General features: G+C 42.2%; 1 protein-coding gene across 1 annotated transcript in view; it reads left to right on the top strand.

Moving 5' to 3' along the window:
- Positions 1-4,782: 4,782 nt before the first annotated feature.
- Positions 4,783-22,361, top strand: part of LOC129238564 (limbic system-associated membrane protein-like) — a 124,632-nt gene continuing 107,053 nt past the window's right edge. The window contains exons 1-2 of the mRNA XM_054873629.1: positions 4,783-4,834; positions 7,185-7,322. Of these exons, the coding sequence (XP_054729604.1) occupies positions 4,783-4,834; positions 7,185-7,322 (190 nt within the window). The remainder of the gene's footprint in view (positions 4,835-7,184; positions 7,323-22,361) is intronic.

Below are 22,361 nucleotides of genomic sequence, written 5' to 3'. Positions count from 1 at the left end.
TAGTTGTCGGCCATCAGATACGGAGGGGGCACAAATGTTTGCAACTTCCGCGTCGCAAATGCAGATGCCAACCACGTTTCACATCCATACAGCGGGACAGACTTAACATTCGAATTAAAAATTCATAGCCTCGTGCGCGTTGCCAGCGGTTCATATATCAGATTTTTTGAGGCTTGCCAAGGCTGTCTTTGCTTTTTTGGTTCTGGCAACAATATTGTCTTTTACTCCACCATCCATGATTTGGCTTCCTAATTCCTAAGTAGGTACAGCTGTGTACGTTTTCAATGGGTTCTCCATAAATAAGTGAGAGGGCCTATTTAGGAGCAAGGTGTTGATTTCCATTGACTTAGTTTACCTGACATCGATTCGCAGTTCCATATTTTTGCATTGGATGTTGAAGTCATTGCAGTCTTATATTTTTGACTTCGCGGCTTAAGTCCCCCAAATGCCAGTTGAGAAACTAAAATGTTTGCTGCCTGGTTGGGCTATTCACTATAGGGCACACGCATACACATCTACATACACACTCCACAAGTACATGCAAACATCCCTGATTGTAACTGCTGATAACTTTAGCTACTTTGAAGGCAACGTGAATGTTTCCAAGCCTGCCCGATCTATCGATTTGTCTTCTGCTGTTATCCTCTCAACGTCTTGGGATTGTGCCTGAATTCCCAGTGCAGCCATAAATGCTTTCCCATTGACATACTAAGTGTAAAACGTGGCAAGGCATACTCACACAACAACAACTCAAAGCTTCGCAAATATCTACAATCAGCCATAACCGTTGAAAGTATGAGTCTATTGATGGTATGCACCACTACACATACAGCTGCAAGCGCACAAGAACCTTTAAATTTAGGCTTACGTTCATCTATTGTTCATATATTTGAGTTTCCCTTTTTCTTTTATTCAGCATTGCTCTTTTCATCTCAGCTGCTTCACAATACTCGCACTGTTTACAGAAATTCTTATCGTTGCCATAAGGAAATTAGTGAGGCGTACAAATGGCAATGGTGCACGTTGCTGCTGCTGCTGCCTAAGCCTCGCATTGTTTTCATCGATCCAAAAGTGCGGCGTGGGAGAATATTTGCGAATTTTAGACTGTATTAAATTGAATATGTTTTCTTCAATAAACAAAAAAAAGAAAAAAGATGTGAATTGAAAATTGAAATCAAATAGAAAAACACAATATTTGGGGAAAATAAGAAATACTAAATTTAATCACGTAAAATATAAAATTCGTTAAAGTATATATAAAGTACTATATCGCGTCGTATGCATATATGTTTGAGAAAAAATACCAGTAATTTTATATATAATATAGATATACTAAAGAATCTGCCAAAGGTCGTTATATCACAAAGGACTTAACACCAAGCATTTCATTCAATCCTTGCGCGTCCACACTCCGCTGAAGTAGTGCTTTGAGAAAAAATCAAATGCTTCCTAGGATAGACAAACTGCGCTAAGGAAAAGTTCACTCGATGAGTACAAGGGGCTCTAGTGATGCACACGAAAGTTTTGTCCAGTTCCGTGCCTGTCTGTGCTCAAGTAAGCCAAGTTTAAATTCTAGTTATTTATTCGCATTGTTTTGCATTAAATAAATAAATTTTAAAACCTCTCTGCAAAATATTTTAAGTAACATTTCATTAATATCCTAATAGAATGATATGTTAAAAACAATATGAAGCTTATCGAGATTTTGCTGATATAAACCAAGTTGAGTGTCGGGATTGGTTCCACAATTTTGGAATTAAAATATTTTACTGAAATTCCGATAGCAATAATTGCAGAATATGGTGGCCCCGGTAGTCTAGCGCAAGTGCACTAACCTGCCATCCCAGAGGTTGCCGGTTTGAATCCCACGATAAGCACGGTCCTCGCACTTTTCCAAACTTATCTACTTTCCTAGTTTCTATAAAAAAAAATAAATAATAATAATAATTTCATTCTTCAACCCCAACAACCTTATCCTTCGAATCCTTACTCCCGCACAAAAAAATCAGCGCATTACTTGTATTGCGGCTGCTAAAACAAGCAAAACAAAAAAATAACAAAGAAAGAGACACAGTTACACATTGCAGCAGGGGCGCCAGCAAGAGGAAGTGGGCAATCGCGGTAATAGCACAGACACACCAAATTTAGCGAAGTGCTCTACCATCTGTGTGATCCTTCTGCTAGAAAAATGTGACACGCAGATGGCGCTTCAAGCAGTAAGAAGGCGTTGTTTCTAAGCAATGACAGGTGGGCATTCCCACTACTTAGAACCGGTAGCGGCAGGTTAATCACCTACCCTGTCAGAAATCAAACAGATTAACAAAACCAACGCAAGACTGAGTAGAGGCCCTATGCTCACGAGTGGAGTGAACAAGGAAAAAAAAATAGCTGTGAATTCTGAATTGCTGGATTTGGAAAATAAAGTTCCGAGAAAAACGCACAACGGGTTATGAGAGACTGCGCTAGCCTAGTCTTTGTACATCTTTCCCACTTTAGTATTTTGAGTAACTTATTGACTTAACTTACTATTGAAACAGATTGGAGTTTTCAGTGACAGTCAGGCTGCACTGAAGGCCCTGGAGAACGCGAAGCAAGCCTCAAAGATTGTTCAAGAATGTAAAAAGAAGCTTAGTGCTGTCGCTAGACAAAACAGGCTTGTACATGAATGGGTTCCAGGACACTCCGGTGTTCAAAGAAAAGAAATCGCCGATGAATTGGCCAACCGTGGATCAGCGGTGCCCCCACAAGGGCCAGAGTCAATAATCGGAATTAGTTCTGCAGGAATCATGAATTGGATCAGCGATTATGTAGGCAATCTACATAAAGAGCGATGGTCCGGTCTAGAACGCTGCAGAACTGGAAAGTGTTTTGTGACAAGTCCGAACAGAAAACTATCAAACTTTCTACTAAAACTTAGAAGAAAAGACATTCTGATGCTAGTGCAAGGTTACGAGTTTTGGGTTCCGATGTCATGAGAATGAGTAATATTCGTCCTCTAAAACTGGAGGATATTTACAGATTTGCCAATGGATCTGGAAAATTTTCACAGGACTAACTATCTCTATCTCTGTCTCTATTCTTTTCTATTTGTTTCTCTAACACTTTTCTCTTTCTCTCCTTGACTATCTAACCCCTTTCCAGAGCTTTAAATACAATGGGCTTTTTAGCCTGAGTGTTTTAGGAGCCACCAAATCTCCTGGTGCTCCTTGGTTCGACTTTTTCAAATTTCAATGTCAACTTATTGTTAGGGTAAGAGCGCAACACATAGCGGTCGCCGTGCCGAATGTGTTGGTGCGTGACTACTCTCCGGAATTCGCAGATCGTAGTTTCCAATCTCCGCGAAACACCAAATGAGAAACAACGCCAAGACGCACACCACAAATACGAGGAAGAGATCTGCCAAAAACACAAAAAGGGTGTAAGCGGCAAAGCAAAAAATAATACAATTTTTGGAAATTTCTATAACGATTCTATAATGATATATAAGGGCGTTTCATAGTTATAAAGCACCCCTAATTTTTCAAAATACATATTTTAATTTATAGATTTCAGAGGAAAATAAAAATTATACACATCGGCTAAAGTAACAAAAGTTATCTGTTTCATTGCAGAATGTAGAACTTTTTTTAATACATAAAGAAAATTTTAAGCAAAAACGTGTTTTCAGGCGTTTCAAAATAATACGATACAAGTGATTGTTTAACAAAACTATACTTTTTCCGATTTTTTGTTTTTTTGTGTCGTCTAGAATATTTTAGTATTCAATGGAAGCACCATTTTCTTTAGCGACACAAAATAATCTTTTTTTCACTGATTCTGCAAACTTTTTAAGTAAATTTACATCTGGAATGTGATTCTTTTCTGCCTTAATTATCGCTTTAAGCTCGCAGGTGTTGTCAAATATGCAATTGTTGGCGTAAACTCTTCTGGCTCATATACCCCAAATGTCCGGAGAACACGCCGGCCAGTCCATACTTTCTATGGAACAATCGGTCAAATACTGCTTTTTATCTCTGCTTACGTGCATTCGGGCGTTGTCTTGCTGAAAAACGAAGGTCACTTCCCGGTTATCCTGAATAAAAGGAAAGAGACTATTTTCCAAAACATTTTTGTGCTGCCCACTTTTCATTCGGGATGATGTAAACTGCATATCAAGAGTTGCGTTGATATAAATGCCTCCTAAACCATAACAGAACCTCCACCGAAGTTGCTCTTGGACAATAAAAGGGGGTTCTTGCGCAAATCTCTCCAATATTTTAAAATACCATCGGGTCCATCAAGGTTCCATTTTGTTCCTTCCGAAAATAAAACCTTATATATATATATATTTTTTTTTTAATGAATTAAGACAGTGCTATTTAACCCATAAGGCTAGCCAAATCAAAATATTAAATCTATTCCGATCACTGCAGAGCTCTGATAAAGCTTCCTCGAAGTATTTCGTTTCAGAGATTACTGCAATTACTGCTTTGGGTGCGATGTGCCAAACAACTTTATCTTGACAGGTGAAAAAATGAAGAAGAGGATTAGAGGATGGTGACCAACAGAGGAAATTTACATTGAACGTATTCCACAATAGGAATAGGTACGGCCACTGTCCGGCATTGGAACACAGAGAAGGCATGAACTTCGACCCAACGATTCCCTCTATGCCCCTTGATTCCATGCCGTCAGGAGTCCTACTTGAAAATAAATACAGTGTGGTGCTCCAGGACCGAGCACGGTTTTGGCTCTGGTGTCTACGTGGAATCCTGCGGGACAGAACTACACTTTCCTCTTGGAATGCATGCATCGGCAAAGCCACGCTTAGCCAAAGGATTACTTCAACCCACAAGTGAGTTTGGTAACAAAACTGATGTTACCTGTCCTGTCTAACTGCCTGTCGCAGATTCTCCTGTCATTGAGCAGAAGGGACTGCAAGTAGCTGGTAGGACTGTTGACACGCCACTTTCTTTGGGCAAAGGACATGGAAAAGATAGACAGACAGACAGATACTCTACCCAGCAGTTAGAAAGGAGAATGAGACGGCGGATCTCATTCTGTGTGTCTGCCCGGCCTTCGCTAGAATCAGGCTTGAGGTCTTAGAAACTGATGTGTTAAGAAACGAACAACTTGGCTTCTTGGCACCACAAGATCTACTCAGACTTTTTCGGAGGTTGGTTAGATTTAAAGAATATTTAAAAGGCAACCCGAGTGCAGTACAATGGATTTAATATTTGACTTGCTAGCTCACCCGAAAAACAAAAAAATCCCCGCTACTATCACAGGTGTGTGATATTTAATCCCGCACTATCCGCAGGTGTAGCGAAAAAGTGAGAGCCCAGATGTCTAAATCTTTTCCCGGATAGAGCAGGGCACCTGAGAAGTAGGTGCAGAGATGATTCTTCCTCATTCTCCAAATAGCTTCTGCAGAGAGGAGTTGAAGCAATCACAAGTCTCACCGCATGTACATCTAACGGACAATATCAGGTAACGATACCTACCAGATTCGAAAACTGCCACGTTGTTAGCCTTTGAAGTTCCCTCGAGCGCCTCCGATCTACCCGTGACCAGAAATATCTCGCACGTTTGCGCTCTAGCCCAGCGCGCGCTGACGTAACGCGAGGTCCATCTTTCCAGAAGCAGACCACAGGTTCTCAAGGGAGCTTCTATCCTCTTGTTTTGTGATGAAACCGTCTCCAGAGCGCCCTGTCTAGCCAGCTCATCAGCCCAGCAGTTTCCCTCAATGCCACTGTGACCGGGAACCTAAATGCGCCTAATATCGATGTATTTGGATGCAAACGAGAGGGAAGTCAGGCATTCCTTGACTAATTTCGAACGCACAAACAACGAGCTCACGTCCCTAATTGTCGCTTAGCTGGCGGAGTAGATATTTACATCCTTTTCATTGAATACAGGAGTTGGCAACCAATCCACTGCTTGTCTGTAGTTTGGATAAAAACAACTTCCGGTTTAATGAGTTTTAGCTGAATGAAAGAAATTTTCGTTTCGGGATGCGTCCCGAAATTTCGGGATTTTAAGTTCGGGACCGTTTCGGGACGAGCAATTACGACAAGTAATGGCATCTCTATTACGTATGTAGCCCCGATGTTTCTGTAGTGAGCAAATTCGCGAAATAATTTTCCTTTATCTTAGTCGATGCCATGCAAATTTTACAGAGTTTTAAGCCAATTATCTAAGTATTTTTTTTTCTTCATCTTAATAAACATAATTTCCATACTGCAGTTGAAATTAAAGCTCGCGTATACGGCGTAATCACATCACAGCCAGAAATAAGTACTTTTTTAAAACAACAAATATCACTGCGAATGCGAAATTAAAATTTGCTTTGAAAAACTTCCACACATCCGCTTCCGCTTAAAATTTGGCAAACGCGACGAATGCCCCTCAACACAGTGCTCTCGGGTAAATATAAATAATATTTGGGAGAATTTATTTCTGGGTGCAACTATGCACATCCTGACTGGCAGTTATTGCAGTTGCCAGTTCATTGCCGGCGTCTGTTTCCGCTGTTGTCGGTGTCGTCGGTGTCGTGTGTGTGTGTGCTAGTATTTGCGGCCGTGACAGAAAATGACTATCGGCTAATTCGCAGAAATAACTACAGCAACACAAGCAATAGCAGCAATAATAAAAACACTACACCAACAACACTAAAAGCAAGCCAAATTGCAAGGTGTGCTCCACCAGTTGTGTCTAATACGATTTTTATGGCGCATACGTGCGGTGAATACAATCAGCCCACAGCAACAACAACGTCAGCGATATTTAGAAATAAAAACGAGTTCTAGAAACAGATACATAAGCATAGCTCTCATGGAAAACATGCAGCAGCGTCAACGAAATTTTGGGATTTTCCGAGCGCTGCTCGCTAAGCTTACGCAAAAAGTACAAAAAAAATTACTACATAAATACGAATTTAATGCTGACACAGTTTTTGTTTGGATTTTTGTTTGCTGACAACTTAATAGCTGTAATTTTAAGTCGCACGTTGTTGTTGAAAGCCACAGAATTCTAAAAATTTCAACACTAAATAAATAAACAAAAGTTTGCCACAACTAAAACCTGTTTTTATCACCGCCCAAAAAAAAAAAAAAAAAAACAAAAAACAAACCACAACTTTTGTGTGAATTCGCCATATTCATGGGTATTTTAATTCTAACTTTTTGTTTTTTTTCTAATTTCAGGCACCAACACACGCCCATTGAGCACTTCACAGACGTCATCCATGTCGGGACCGCAACCGCGTTTTCTCTCACGCGGCCACACATATCGCGCCGTGGTGGGCGACACTCTGGTGCTGCCGTGTCAAGTTGAAAATTTGGGTAAGTTCATGCGAGTGTGACATATTCTAGCTGTTCTGAGTGAAAATTTAATCCTTTGAGCTTAGTTGCTGTTAAAATTGTTATTAAATAGGGTAAAATGTGGATGGAAACGATTTTTTTCTATGTCTGAGTATTTATTTTCTATTTTGTTGCAGCGAACTAAAAATACAAAAAAATATTAGCGGATTACATAATTGGCTACAAAATGGAAAATATTTGCGAAATATTTCCGAAAATGTGATTTAGAGCACAATTTTGTTATTTGGCAAATTTTTATTTTTTTATTATTTAAGCTTTATTGATAATTGCTGTATTTTGCCAAAGACGAGTTCTCGGTTATGTTTCAGAAAAATTAGAGTTAGGAAATAAAATAACAGTGAAATATTCATTTTTTAAAACCTTAATCTAGTATTGATTTATCTACAATAAAACTCAGGCACTACGCGAAATATGGATGCTTAATTGCACCAGCACTTTTTTGGATGTTCAAGATAATCGCCCCAAATATTTGGTTAAGGCGACTTAGTGGTCGAGAATTAAAGGAAGTGTTAGAACTTTTTTACGGTGGAAAATATGAATAACGCCGACTGCCCTAGCCGAGTCGATTTGTGCGTGACTGCCACCCAATGGGTCATGCGTTCTCTCTTCTTCTTAATTTACGCGATTTTGGCCGAGTTTAACAAAGCGCGCCAGTCGTTTCTTTCTCGTGCTAACCGGCGCCAATTGGACACACCAAGTGAACCCAAGTCCTTCTCCACCTGATCTTTCCAACGTAGAGGAGACCTTCCTCTTCCTCTGCTACCACCAGCTGATACCGCATCGAATACTTTCGAAGCCGGAGCGTTTGTATCCATTCGGACGACATGATCCAGCCAATGTAGCCGCTGGATCTTTATTCGCTGCGCTATGTCTATGTCGTCGTAAAGCTCATACAGTTCATCGATCCATCGCATGCGATAGTCGCCGTTGCCAATGTGCAAAGGTCCAAAAATCTTACGCAGAATCTATCTCTCGAACACTTCAAGCGTCGCTTCATCGGATGTTGTCATCGTCCTCGCTTCTGCGCCATACGTTAGGACGGGCATGACGGGAGTCTTGTAGAGTGTTAGTTTTGTTCGTCGGGAGAGGACTTTACTACTCAATTGCCTAGCACTAGTTGGCAAGAGAGATTCTGCGTTGGATTTCAAGGCTGACATTGCTATCGGTGTTTATGCTGGTTCGTAAATATACGAAGTCTTTCACAACCTCGAAATTATAACTGTCTACAGTGACGTGGGTGCCGATACGCGAGTGCGCTGACTGTTTGTTTGAAGACAGGAGGTACTTCGTTTTGTCCTCATTCACCACCAGACCCATTCGCTTTGCCTCTTTATCCAGTTGGAGAAGGCAGAACTAACAGCGCGGTTGTTAAGGCCGATGATGTCGATATCATCGGAATACGCCAGCAATTGTACGCTCTTATAAAAAATTGTGCGTGAGCGAATAAGTTTTGCGACTTGTACGATGCTCTCCAACATCAGGTTAAAGAAGTCACACGATAGCGAGTCACGCTTCTGAAACCTCGTTTGGTATCAAACGGCTCGGAGGGGTCCTTCCCAATTCTGACGGGGCTGCTAGTGTTGAGCAACGTCATCTTGCATAGCCATATTAGTTTTGTGGTGATACCAAATTCAGACATGGCGGCATACAGATAACTCCTTTCCGTACTGTCGAATGCAGCTTTGAAATCGACGAAAAGTTGGTGTGTGTCGATTCTCCTTTCGTGTGTCTTTTCCAGGATTTGGCGTCATAGGTTAGGTTAGGTTAAATGGCTGCACTAGCTTGGGGCCCACTTAGAGAGGTATTCAAACTTCGTCCGTTGTGATGCCATGCAAGGGCAGGGAGAAGGGAAGGAAGAAGGAGCCTTGGGATTAGGAGATGATGACCATGCACTTACGACGACGGCGACGTTGGCTGCTTAAAGTTCGTAATTAGCCGCAACAGGCTACTGATGAACTTTACATGATTGTGATATTTGGTCCCGCTATTTGGCTTAGTAAAAAAATGAGAGCCCAGATGTCTAAATCTTTGCCAAACGAGAGCAGGGCAGCTGAGAAGAAGGTGTTGAGATGATTTCATCTCGTCCTCAAAACAGCTTTTGCAGAACGGACTTGAGGCAAGCCCAAGTCTCACCGCATGAACACCTAACGGATAATGTACGGTAAGGATACCCAACAAATTCGAGAGCTGTGGCTTTGTTGGTCCCGGGAGGTGCCTCGAGCGTCGCCGATCTACCCGCGGCCAGAAGGATTTCGCGACCTTGCACGTTTGCGCACTAGCTCATCACTCGCTGAGTTGACTCGAAGCCCATATTTCCAGCCAAAGTTCCCTGTCTAGCCAGCTCATCAGCCCAGCAATTTCCACCTATGCCGCTGTGAGCGGGAATCCAAATGAGCCTAGTATCGAAGTATTCGAATACAATCGAGAGAGAAGCCATCTGGCCGACCAATCTCGAACGCGCACCTAATATTAAAAGATGTGAGGAATATAACAGAAACTTGTACGAGATAGTAAAAAACGGCATTCATTAAAAATTAACCATTGCGCCATCTCTGGTCTATTCTAAAGACTCATTGGACTACGCTCGTAATTTGTGGCAAAGATTTGAATAGAGTTCCTTAATTCACAATTTTCTTCATGCCTGAATATGTGCACACACAGACAATTGCGCAAAGGCACTCCGCATGCACTACACCTTAACACTTCTACCTCTCAATTAGTCGCCTGCCACTCATATTGCACGTTAGTCTATTAGCTTTTGGCAAATAAAAAAATATTTGCAAAACTTCACCTCAACTGACAGCAAAAGGCTGCCACACCTGGTGTTCGGAAAGTGTATGCGCCTCCATTATTTATGTCGATAAGTGTGTTTGCATTTGGAAGATATGTTGAAGTGTTTAGGCGAGACTGCAACATCCACTAATTGCCCATTATGGGGCACTTATCTCAAATATGGTATGCAAATGCATAAATACACACACACACACACATGGATATGTGTGAGTGCAGCACCGAGTGATGGACAGCTTTAGAAAATGTCAAATAAATGTGTGCTAACATGTCATGCGATACGAGCGCATAAGAGCGCATAAAAATACAAGTAAGCAGATGTACGCGTGTGTCTGTGTGAGGAGTGTTTAAGTGTATGCGCGCCAAAGCAAAGTAAATGCAAAAAACACCGGACAGTGGCATTAGATGGGTGGTAGGTGGGAGAAAGAGTGCAGCAAGTGGTGACAAGGCAAGGCAGTTGCGGGGATGAAGCAAAGGCTGTAAAGGTAGTAAAGTAAAAGTGGCAGTGGCAATAAAAGGAGCAGCCAGCGTCGCGATGTCGAGTGTAGGCGATGAAGTCTTCTTGTTAGACTTTGAGGGCGTGTGTGATATGTATGGAAGGAGATATGTATGTACAAGTGAGGCAAATGGGGCAAGGGTGCAAATACATGTGAAGACGAGTGCTTGTCATCGCGAAGTGAAGTGTTGCAGCTGCAGTACATTTATGTTGCATGCAACAGCTTCAGCAAGCAGATAATAGAGCGTATAAATTACAAATTGTGCAAGCAATTTAGTCGAGACTATCTGATGCGCTGTATATAGAGAAGGACACATTCAAACATGCACACATATACATATAAGTATGCGCCTTAGGGTGGTCTAAAAACTAGGCAAAGTGGTAAATATTCTGACGAAAAAGTGAAGGCAGGCAAACCAAACGGTTGGGGAATAGGTAGGTTAGATGGCAAGAGTACCCCAGGACAGATCATTACAAGTAGCACTTACGTGCCGTTTTGATGCCATAATGTGGGCCACTACCTGCGAAAAAATTTAGGGGAGAGCAAACCGTCTACAGCCATCCAGTGCTGTTGATGAAGTGGAGGAATAAGTTCATAGCGTTTTTATATTTTCTTTTATTTTATAACGATTTATTTGCTGTTTGTTAAAGCGTAAGTATTCAACCGATAGAACTTTTTCCGCGCTACAAAACTATGTTAATTGTATTTGTGAGTTGTCCATTTTTTATTAGTTTTGAGGCTTAGAAATGGAATGCGCAGGAGGCAAAAACCAACATTTTCGACATCTGCTCTTCTTTGCCTTTCATCGAGGTCAAAAAGCTGCCGAAGTAATCCCGGCAAATTTGCGACGTGTATGGAGAAGGTGTCATAGGTGTGTCTACAGCATGGAAATGATTTGCAAAGTTCAAAAAGGGCGACTTTGACGTCTATGACACGTCCCGCAGCGGAAGGCCTTCTGAGTTCGATGAAGAACGTCCCAAATCACTTTGCACAAGAAGACCGGTTGTCAAACCAGTTGCGAATAGGCGATAAAAATGAACTGTGTTCATAAAACGATTCTCAATCACCTTTATTTAATGGGATATACCGAAAAATTGGGAGCCTGAGTGCCTCGCGAGCTCAATGAAGAAAAAAACGAAGAAAGTCACCTTCAAATTGCTTCTCAGCATCTCATCCGCCATAGAGCAGAACGTAAAAAAAGGGAGTGAGTGACTCCAGCAGATACGCCAAAGCTAAGAGTCAAGCCGGATCTTTACCCAAAGAAGATCATGATATGTATTTGGTGGAACTGGGAGGGCATAGTGAAATGGGAAATGCTCGAAAAGTATGCCACGGCCAACAAGGAGCTCTGCATTGCCTAGCAACACCGGGTGAATGAGGTTATTCGACTGAAAAGACCTGATCGACATGGTCAAACCATACTCCTTCACGACAACGCCAGACCTCATGTTGCACGAGTCGTCAAAGACGCATTGCAAGAGCTCGAATGGGAGGCTGAAGGCCCGCCGTATTCGTTGGACCTTGCACCGACCGATTACCAACTTTCCGGCTCCCTGTCCAACCAAGGGGCATTACCTTCGGTAATAAAGAGGTCCTTAAAAACTGGCTCAACAACGACATCATGAAATTAGTAGAAAGCTGGGAAGAGGTTGTAAATCGCAGCGACGATTATATTGTTCATTAACTTATTGAAACAATTCTTGTTTTTACTTTAAACAAAAATCTTTGGTAAAAACGCTACGAACTTACTCCCCAACCTAAAATTTTTTTTTTTGTATTTTTAAACCTTTTTTTAGGTTAGGTTAACCCGTCTGATATTAAGCCACGCTTAGATCTCTTGGTCCCTAGCGATACGAGATGGAGACTAACCTCTATTAAGATTTAAAGTAGACATCACCTAGGATGTCACCGCTTTTAGGGAATCTAAGCAGCGCTGTACGATCCATTTTTGAGATATCCTCTAGTCTCTCAAAAAGATCGCGCTGTGGATGTACAACGTAGTGGTTCTGCCAATTTTAACGAATCATATGAATGCCTGGTTTTATGGGAAGCTCTTGGGAAAGGCTATAATATCACTAAACTGGAGAGGATGCAGAGGACTGCTTGCATTGACATCACCAGAGCATCTAAAGCTTGCCCCAGTGCTGCCCTGTATGTCATTTTGCACTTACTTCCCATCGACTTTTACGTTGCTTTTATCGCTACTCAAAAAGCAATCAGATTAAAAGATATTGGCCTCTGGATGCAATCTCTCAAGGGACATGGTAGGATTTTTGGGCAGTTAACACCGCATTTCTCTTCCGATTTCTTTCTACAGATCTCTCTATCCGCAAACTGGAGTTTGAGGGTCGAGCTAAGGCAATCTTTCGAAATAGGCACAAATAGGCAGGATTGGATCGAAGGGAAAATCTGCACTGAAGCTTGCATCTCTGTCTTCACTGACGGCTCCGAGGCGGAATCGGGAATCAAAGCAGGGGTTTTCTTTACCTTACTCAATTTATCTAGTTTCTTAAAATTGCTGAATACAGCTAGTGCTTTTCAGGTAGAAGTCCTGCAGGTATGCAAAATGCTTAGAGAAAGTGGGACCGAAGGAGATATTAACATTTTCTCCGATAGTCAAACCGCAATCAAGCCTCTGACGAAGTCACGTTGTAGATCCAAACTAGTCAACCTCTGTAAGGAGGAGATCCAATTTCTTGGGTGTGCATGTAACATTTCTCTGATCCATGACATAGGAACATAGAGGGAAATGAAATTGGTAATAAGCTAACCAGAAAGGGGTCGACTGAATTGGATTTAGAGACCTCCTACCCGGTCATCGGCATTCCCCAGACTGTTGTTAAAGGGGAACGGCACAAACTATTTCTTAGAAAAGCGCTGAAATGATGGAGCTCCATTTCATCATGTGCTATTTTGAAAAGCCTTTGGCCCTAGCACAACAGGTGGAGGCCTCAGAAAGTCCTGTGGACTCCTCGACACTCAATTTCCAAAATCGTATCCATATTTATCGGTCACTGGACGATCGACACACGCGCGCAAAACCGAGGGTTACCATTTAACCCCCATTGCAAAAGTTGTGGGGACCTTTCAGAGCAGGAGACTGTGCAGCACTTTCCGGGTTCGGCAACTAAATGTCCGGGTTCGGCAACTAGATGGTTAAGATCACTAGGTGTTCCTTTCTTCGACAGCCTGGGGCAGTGTGCGAACATAAATCCCATCAATCTTCTCCATTATTTATTATTATTATTATTCATTGGCTGTTAGTGCAGTCAGGTAGCCAACTCGAACAGTTTTAGGCTGTTAATAAATCCTAAAACATATGTAGGCTTAATTTCTATCAGGACGTTTGGATCTATAATCCCATTTACCAGGTAATTTAGTCTGCGTCGTGCCACTAGTGGGCAGTTTCTATGCGACTTTGTGCTCTGCTCTTTCTGGTGCCTCTTTGCAGAGTCTACAAGGATCGTTTTCTATCACACCACCTTTTCCATGTGATACTTAAGTTTACAGTGTTCTGTTAGTTTTTTTTCCTTGTTCACTCCTCTCAGGAACATAGGGCCTCGACAAGACTCAGTCTTGCGTTGGTTTCGTTAATCTGTTCTGATTTCTGACAGGGTAGGTGGTTAGTCTGCCGCTACCGGTTCTAAGTAGTGGGAATGCCCACCTGTAGTTGCTTAGGAACAACGCCTTCTTACTGCTTTGAGCGCCATCTGTGTCTCGCATTTTCCTGCCAGAAGGATCGCTTAGATGGTTGAGGACTTCGTTAAATTTCGTGTGTCTGCGCTATTACCGCGGTTGCCCGCTTCCTCTTGCTGGCGCCACTGATGCAATGTGTAACTGTGTTTTTTTTTTTTTTGTTTTTACTTCTTTTAGCAGCCACAATGCAAATAATGCGCAGAACTATTTCGGGGCAGTAAGAATGGAAAGGATAAGTTTTTGGGATTGAGTAATGGAATTGGAGGAACTTTTGTTTATTTTTAGAAACAGGGAAAGTAGGTAAGTTTGCAAAAGTACAAGGACCGTAATTTACGTCGGATTCGAGCCCACAACCGCTGGGATGGCAGGCTAGTGCATTTACGCTAGACTACCGAGGCCAGTTAGTTGTTCAATGTACAGTTGTATGTCCTTTCTGCTTAGTTTAAGGATTGCTTCTGCCTTTATCCGTTATGGATCTATGAGTCTTTTCGATTGCCGCATACCCGATTGGGCTCTCCAGTAATCGATTAGGCCTTGTTGTTCTTGCACACGCAGAAAGGCACTTTTGAAGCTTTCTCCATTACATCAACAGCTCTGGCTGGCTGTAGATATCTGATATCTGCATGTTGGAGGTCTCATAATGGTATCAAAATGATTTCAAAATGGCACTTTCGTGCTACCTGGGAAGCGCCAGAGTGATACCTCACCCATTTCACCAATCTCCCTACTCTTTGCCTTAACGGCAGAGCAGCGCCTAAGCGGCGGTATTCGCTAGAAGGCCAGAAAATACAAGCGGAATTAAATATAAAAATAAAAAAATGTCTCTAGTTTCTTTCTCAACACAGAAAAATTCTTTGTGTGCCAGAAAAAACAGTCAGTGCTTCGGCCTTTAGTGCACCACCCTAATGTGCCTTCATGTGCAGTAGCATAACATTTTTTCTCACCTACACAGTTGTGCAATAAGTAACGCCATTAGATCATGGCTCATGTCACATGAAATGTAAAATATAAAACGTGAAAAGGACCAGCAGGGCTGTGTGCAACTAACAGCAACTAACTGCTGTTCGCCATTGCAGCCACTTTGGCTGTGCACTTGCCATTATTGTTGCAACGTAATGTGTTCGGTGTAATTTGAGAGTTAATGTGTTGGAAGTAGTAAGCTCGCTGGAAGTCCAAGCTAATGGGCTATATACGTACTCGAAACCAATAAAATTACAAAGTTACTAAAAACACTTTGTTGGTGTGAATGCAAATGTCGTAAAATGGAAAAAGTGAAAAATATTTGCAAGCAATTATTTACACACACAAACATTGTTTTTTTTTTTTTATATTTTTTTTTTTTATTTTTTTTATGAGGAGGAAGCATCGAAAGCCTTACCCCGTCAGTGTGGGACTTTAACCCGAACTAAACCTCCTACCGTCAAAGTACCGATCCCCCCGGTACTACCGTCAAGTATTTCGTCGGGAGGCGGTTTGAGCGTTGCACTCAACGTCAGTTACTGTTCTGATGCAATATGTCACAAGCTGCATCTGCCTATTACCACCACTGTTAGGTCATATCAGAAGACAACCACCCCTGTCGGATCTATACGCCCCCTCCCCCCATGTCCCTGTTCGTAACCATAGAAAAGCTAGTTTCTAATAGTGGTATCGTCAGTTTACCTGTGTTTTCATCTCTGGATAGGTGTGCTGCTTCACGTTCTTATTTGACGTTCGCGCATCCTCCTTGCCTGCTCGCTATTTCGAAGTTGCTGCATTATTTCAGCAGCCATGTTTTGGACTTTGCTCCAATTGTCCTGGCTCATCAACATCAGTGGCACTAAATTCTCGGGCGTGATGCTGCTGCCAAGGTTGCCTTCTAGTTTAGCCCTTACTCTTCTGAAGCGGGGACACGTGAAAAGCACATGTTCTGCGTCCTCCTCAACTGCTGGTGTGCACTGCTCGCAGTATGGGCTTTCTTCGTGTCCAAAGCGGTGAAGGTACGCTTTAAAGCAACCATGGCCACTTAGGATTTGGCAGACATAGAAGTCTACTTCTCCGTGCTTTCTCTGGAGCCAAGCTTCAACGTTGGGGATGAGACGGTGGGTCCACCTGCCTTTATTTGCAATGTCCCATCGCGTCTGCCATTGGTCCACGCAGCGGTGGTTTATGGATTTTCTCAGTGCCAGCTGATCGCATTGGGCTTGGTTGTTCCTCATACGTCTCATTTCATACATCTCCTGCGCTATCAAGTCGAGTGGGCATAGACCGGCTATGATGAGCGCCGCATCCTCTGAGACTGTCCTGAAGGCAGAGCAGACTCTAAGAGCACACAAGCGGTACGTGGAGTTACTACTTCGTACGTATGAAGCGTGTTGGAATGCATCGCGCCAAACTGTCGCGCCATATAAAAGGATAGACCTCACTACTCCAGCCAGGACCTGTCTTGCCTGCTGCCTTGGTCCCCCAATGTTCGCCATTATTCTAGCCAGGGCTGCTGTCGCAGTCGCAGCTTTGTTGCTAGCGTATTCCAAGTGGTATCGGAAGCTAATTCGGTGGTCTACCAAGACGCCTAAGTATTTTATGTATGGCTTTGACTCGATAATGCTGTCCCCAACTCTAATCTTGACCTTTTCAACTCTCTTTCGGCTGCTGATGAGTACGGCTTCTGTTTTATGCGTAGCTAGCTTTAAACCATTCACGCCTAGCCATCTTTGAGCCGCGCCTATAGCTTGTTGCGCGATATTTACAATTTCCGCGAGCGTTTTCGCGGTTACAACGATTGATATATCGTCCGCGAAGCCAACGAATGTTGCTCTCTTGTGTACCTTTAGTCGCAAAATGCCGTCGTACATAATGTTCCACAGGAGGGGCCCTAGTACGGATCCTTGTGGCACACCAGCTGTGACCTGGTAGTCAACAATTCCGCTGTCGCTGCCGTAACGTAACACCCTATCAGACAGGTAGCTGGATATGATACGCTGTAGATAGGTAGGCACTTGCATCGCGCGGAGGGCGTGTAGTATGTCTATCCATCTGGCACTGTTGAACGCATTTTTGACATCTAATGTTATTACTAGGCAATATTCTTTTGCACCACCTAACCATCGCTTGCCTTCAATTGCCTTTTCCGCAATTACTTTTACGGCCTCTATCGCGTCTGTGGTAGATCGCTTCCTCCTAAAGCCAAACTGGTAGCTTGACAGCTGTCCGTCTACATATATTTCCAGCCGGTTTTTAATCACAAGCTCAAACAACTTACCAATGGAGTCCAGCATACACAGTGGACGGTATTCATTTGGAGCGCAAGCACCTGGTTTTTTAGGTACAAGTACCAATTTTTGTAGTTTCCAGATATTTGGAAAGACGCCTTCTTGCAGGTACACATTAAAAATTCTCGCAAACAAGCACGGGTTTTGCAGCACGGCTTTTTTCAACGCAATGTTTGGAATTCCATCTGGCCCAGGCGCTTTTCGAGACGATAATTTGCTACTTAGTTTGAGCACTTCGGCTACATTTACCGCCGGGATGTTGGTGGCTGGTTCGCTATCTATCTTTCTCACAAAGTCAGGCTGCGGAGGGAAGAGTTCTCGTACAATCTGGTCCAAGAGAATTGGGCATGTTGGTTGTACCGTCTGTTTCATCTTGTTCCGCACTATTTTATAGGCTGAGCCCCATGGGTTATTATTGACGTCGTCACATAGCTCTTTGAACATATTGCGCTTGCTATCGCGAATGGCCAGTTTAAGCGCTTTACACAAACATTGTAGTACAAGCAGTGTGCTTGTGTTGTTCGGTAAACACGTGCACTGACGGACAAAAAAATATAAGCGGGATGTTTTGAAGAGTTTTGACTACTTTCTTTTTTTAATTTTCTTTAATTTGTTTGTAAAAAGCAAAGCGCATTTCTACTTTGGCTGTTATCATCTCAGGTAGGTGTCCACAAACCTTGTCTAAATATACAGGGTTGCCCTTATTCGACGGACCCATGTGTTCTTTTGGCTCATTCCAATCGACGAGGCTTGCCCGCAGGCAACAATCTTTGCGTCAATTGAATCTTATACGGGAATGAATGCAAATCAATGCAGATAATTCGTTGTAAAGTGGTCCGAGCAATGCCCAACTGCTGAGAACGGCGATTGTGGGATGTCCTCTGCCAAAAGATCTGCTCTAAGACTGAAGATGTCAGAGCAATTCTCACAGAGGCTTTCTGGTTACAACAACATTCTGGATTCAAACGACAGGTGAATTTAGCACAAGTTAAATTTGGCATAAAGCCTAGCATCATTATAGAGTAAAATAGATGGCAAAAAGGTCTACAATCCAAATACCATTCATACAATTTCTTTGCAGATGGATCCAAAATGGCGGAGAAAGTAGGAGCGGCTGTCTTTTGTCCTCCATTTGATCTACAAAAGTCCTCTACCTGGAAGCTATGCCGGAACAAAAGCAGCTGAAGTTCTGAAATTAACCCCTCTAAAGGATAGTTTAGGTTTGGCAGCCGCATCGCAAATGCCACTGTCTCTAGCTACTTGGACCAGCCGCAGGGGCTGGGCTACATTTCCCCTTCCAGATTAAACCATCCTCAACTTTGAACAAAGCTTAAAGGGTTTTTGATACCTTAAGTGTATAGATTATCTATGTTCGTTAAGAAGTAGAATCTTAAACATCGGTTCTTGCTTCTGACTAGAGGCGGGCATGTGCAAAAAAGGTATTGAATTGTTTCCAACTCCTCCTCATTCCTCCAGCCTTCACAGAAATAATGCATGTAAACGCCTAATCTTCTTGCATGATTTCCTATGGGACAATGTTCTGTGAGGACCCCTACTACGGTCCTGATTTGAAGTCTACTCAGTTTTATAATATGCTTGGACAGACGTAGATTTAGCCTTGGCCATGTTTGCCAAGCAATTTCACAGGTATTGACACCATTTTTGATTTACATAACTGATTAGTGCGTTCATAACAAGATGCTTACAAGTTGCGATAGGTACCCCCATAAAATTACTTATGTTTGGCATGCAGATACCCTCTCTTGCAAGTTGGTAAGCCCTACAGTTTCCTGATATATCTCTGTGGCCTGGAACCCAGCATAAGATTTTACGATGTAGTTTGGCCATCTCATTTAGAGATCGGCGTCAATGTATGACATTCCTTGATGTTATTTGGAATGCATCAAGGGCACGTAGGACAGCTTGGCTGTCTGATAGAATGCAGTTGATCTGTTGATGATATTCTGTTTATCTCTAACCGTTTTAAGGCTTAATGAATAGCGTTTATTTCCGCTTGGAAAACATAACAGTGATCTGGCGGTTTAAAGGACTCACTGATAAAAAGCTCCTCGCAATATAATCCTGTTCCTGCACCGGAGTTCATTTTAGATATGTCCGTGAAGACCTTACCTGTTGTGTTTGGATGAATCTTCTTCAAGCCATTTCAGTATAGAAGGGATTTTCATTAAGAAATGCCTTTCGATGCAGGAAATGGGAGGGTGATAATCACAGTCACTGGGTATATCCGTGTAGGAGTCTAAGATGATTGAATGTCCATGTGTAACAGTCTTCCATTGTGAGCTCGCCTTGAGCCTTAATGCCGCTGAATATTTGCAGACGAGATCTAGAGGTGGTAGATGTAATATGATATCCTAAGCCAAGGATGGCGTGGCCCCTCTTAATACTCTGACAAATAATTTTCATTGATAGTCAAACGGTTATTAAAGCAGTTATGTTTTCTTGGACCTTGGCAGATCCAAAATGGGTGAACTTTGTGGAAATGGTCACTATTTACGGTTTCCTAGGACACAAATGAATAGAAGGAAATGAGAGAGCCGATGCGCTCGTTAAGACAGGTATTTCGTTACGGAAATTTAGAACCTCAGAAATATACCCATAATTCTCCTTTTTGAAAACGGAACTAAATGAGGAACTAACTTTGAAAACGCAGGCGTTGTGGGAACACTCAACCTTGTACAAAACTGCCAAAATTGACTGACAGAAGGACTTGGAAGACGGAAACTACAAACTTTATTTAATCACTCTCTAGAAAGGACTACAAAATAATGGTTGGATTGGTACTGCCGGGACACTGTGTCACTTTACATCAAACAGCCAAAATGGGATTAGTTCAGAGCGATACATGCAACGAACTGAATGTTAGGGCTACTTTTGTACAACTAACTTGCCGCTGCCCTTTTTGTAGGACTCGACAAATGTGCCTAGGATGAATATATTTTTCATCCTTCAGGGATATTGATGGCAAAAGTCTGGACGGCTTGTAAAACTCGCGAAGACGTACATTAAAAATTACATAAAATAATAATTCGACTCGCAATACATAGCAGTGGGGACACAATGGATACCTAAACTAGCCTAGCTGATTTACATGTGGGCAAAAAGTAAGGTGAATTTGGTTGTAAAATGAAAAATCTTTATTTATTCTTGTACTCGTAAATCAATTTCATCCCCTTCAAAATAATCCCTTCTCGATGAAATACACCTATGCCAACGATTTTCCCAATCCCCGAAACATGCCAAATAGTCCATTTCCGGTAAAGCCATCAGCACCTTCTTCACCGAATCAGCTTTTATCTCCTCAATCGACTCGAAACGCGTTCCCGGAGTGGTCTCTTGAGTTTTGGGATTAGCCAGAAGCCACACGGAGCCAAATCAGGCGAATACGGTGGTTGCGGAACGATATGCGTGGAATTTTTGGCAAAATGGTCACGAAGAACGAGTGCAGTGTGAGACGGTGCATTATCGTGAAGCAAAAACCAAGAGTTGTTGGCCCATAATTCTGGTCTTTTGAGACGAATTGCTTCACGTAAACGACGCATAACGCTCAAATAATATTCCTTATTAACAGTTTGGCCAGGTGGAAGGAATTCATAGTGCACCACACTACGAAAATCGAAAAAAACTGTCATCATGACCTTTATTTTTGAACGACTTTGACGTGCTCTTTTCGGTCTGGCCTCGCCTTTAGCACGATATTCGCTTGATAGGTCGATTGTTTCAGGGTCGTAAGCAGGTTCCTGTTTCAAACACATCAACGCGACGACTTTTTTCCAAGAAACTGAGAGTTTTCGGTACCAAACGAGATTTGACTTTTCGTAGGCCCAAATGGTTTTTCAAAATGGTTTTCACAGATCCTTCTGATATTTCGATCATATCAGTAAGGTCTTTAACAGTCAACCGACGATTTTTGAGCACTAACTCCTTCACTTTATTGACGTGTTGGTCATCTGTTGACGTCGATTGCCGTCCGGAGCGCTCCAAGTCATCAACACGTTCTCGACCCTCTTTGAAGTCTTTGTACCACTTATAAACATTTTTCTGCGACATGGTCGAATCACCAAATGCCTTCTGCAACATGCTAAACGTTTCCGCAGCCGAAATTTCATTCCACAAACAAAATTTGATGGCACTTCTCTGCTCAATCAAATCAGACATTGTAAAAACCGAAAAATGCACTCTTGGTCGTTTGGTAAACACAAGCGTAAATATATTACTGATAATGACATTCAAATGAAAGGTGGCCCAGATGTTATTAGCAGTGCTGCCAACTCCTGAAAAAAATAACTAGAGCGAAATTTGAATCCCGCGAAGTTTGACAAATAAATTCACCTTACTTTTTGCCCACAGGTATACAATACTATTATTATTATTTGACTATTGCGCACTGCGATCGACAAAGATTTATTGTGCAAAGCCTGCTGAGGTACGCTATATGTTAAGGCTCTTAAAAATGTGTGGCTTGGGTTTATTATTCCAAAATTTATATGAATGCGCGACAATACCACCAAGGTGCTGTAGCATTTTTCTGCCTAGTGTAGAACATTCAGAAATAATGTGTTCTGAATTTTGTGTGTTCATTTTATAGAATCGACAGATGACGGTCTCAGATAGACCAGTTTTGCATAAGTGATATCTCAAGCTACAGTGTCCTGTGAAGTAACCAGTTAAAAGCCTCAAGTCTACTCTGCTCAGAGAAAGTAACTCATAGAAATTCCTCTGTCTGGCATTAGGAAATATTTCACTTG

The sequence above is a fragment of the Anastrepha obliqua genome, chromosome 1 (genome assembly GCF_027943255.1).
Source record: "Anastrepha obliqua isolate idAnaObli1 chromosome 1, idAnaObli1_1.0, whole genome shotgun sequence".
In the NCBI taxonomy this organism is placed as follows: Eukaryota; Metazoa; Arthropoda; class Insecta; order Diptera; family Tephritidae; genus Anastrepha; species Anastrepha obliqua.
The sequence above is the reverse complement of the archived record's forward strand: the minus strand, read 5'-3'. Positions and strand labels throughout refer to the sequence as shown.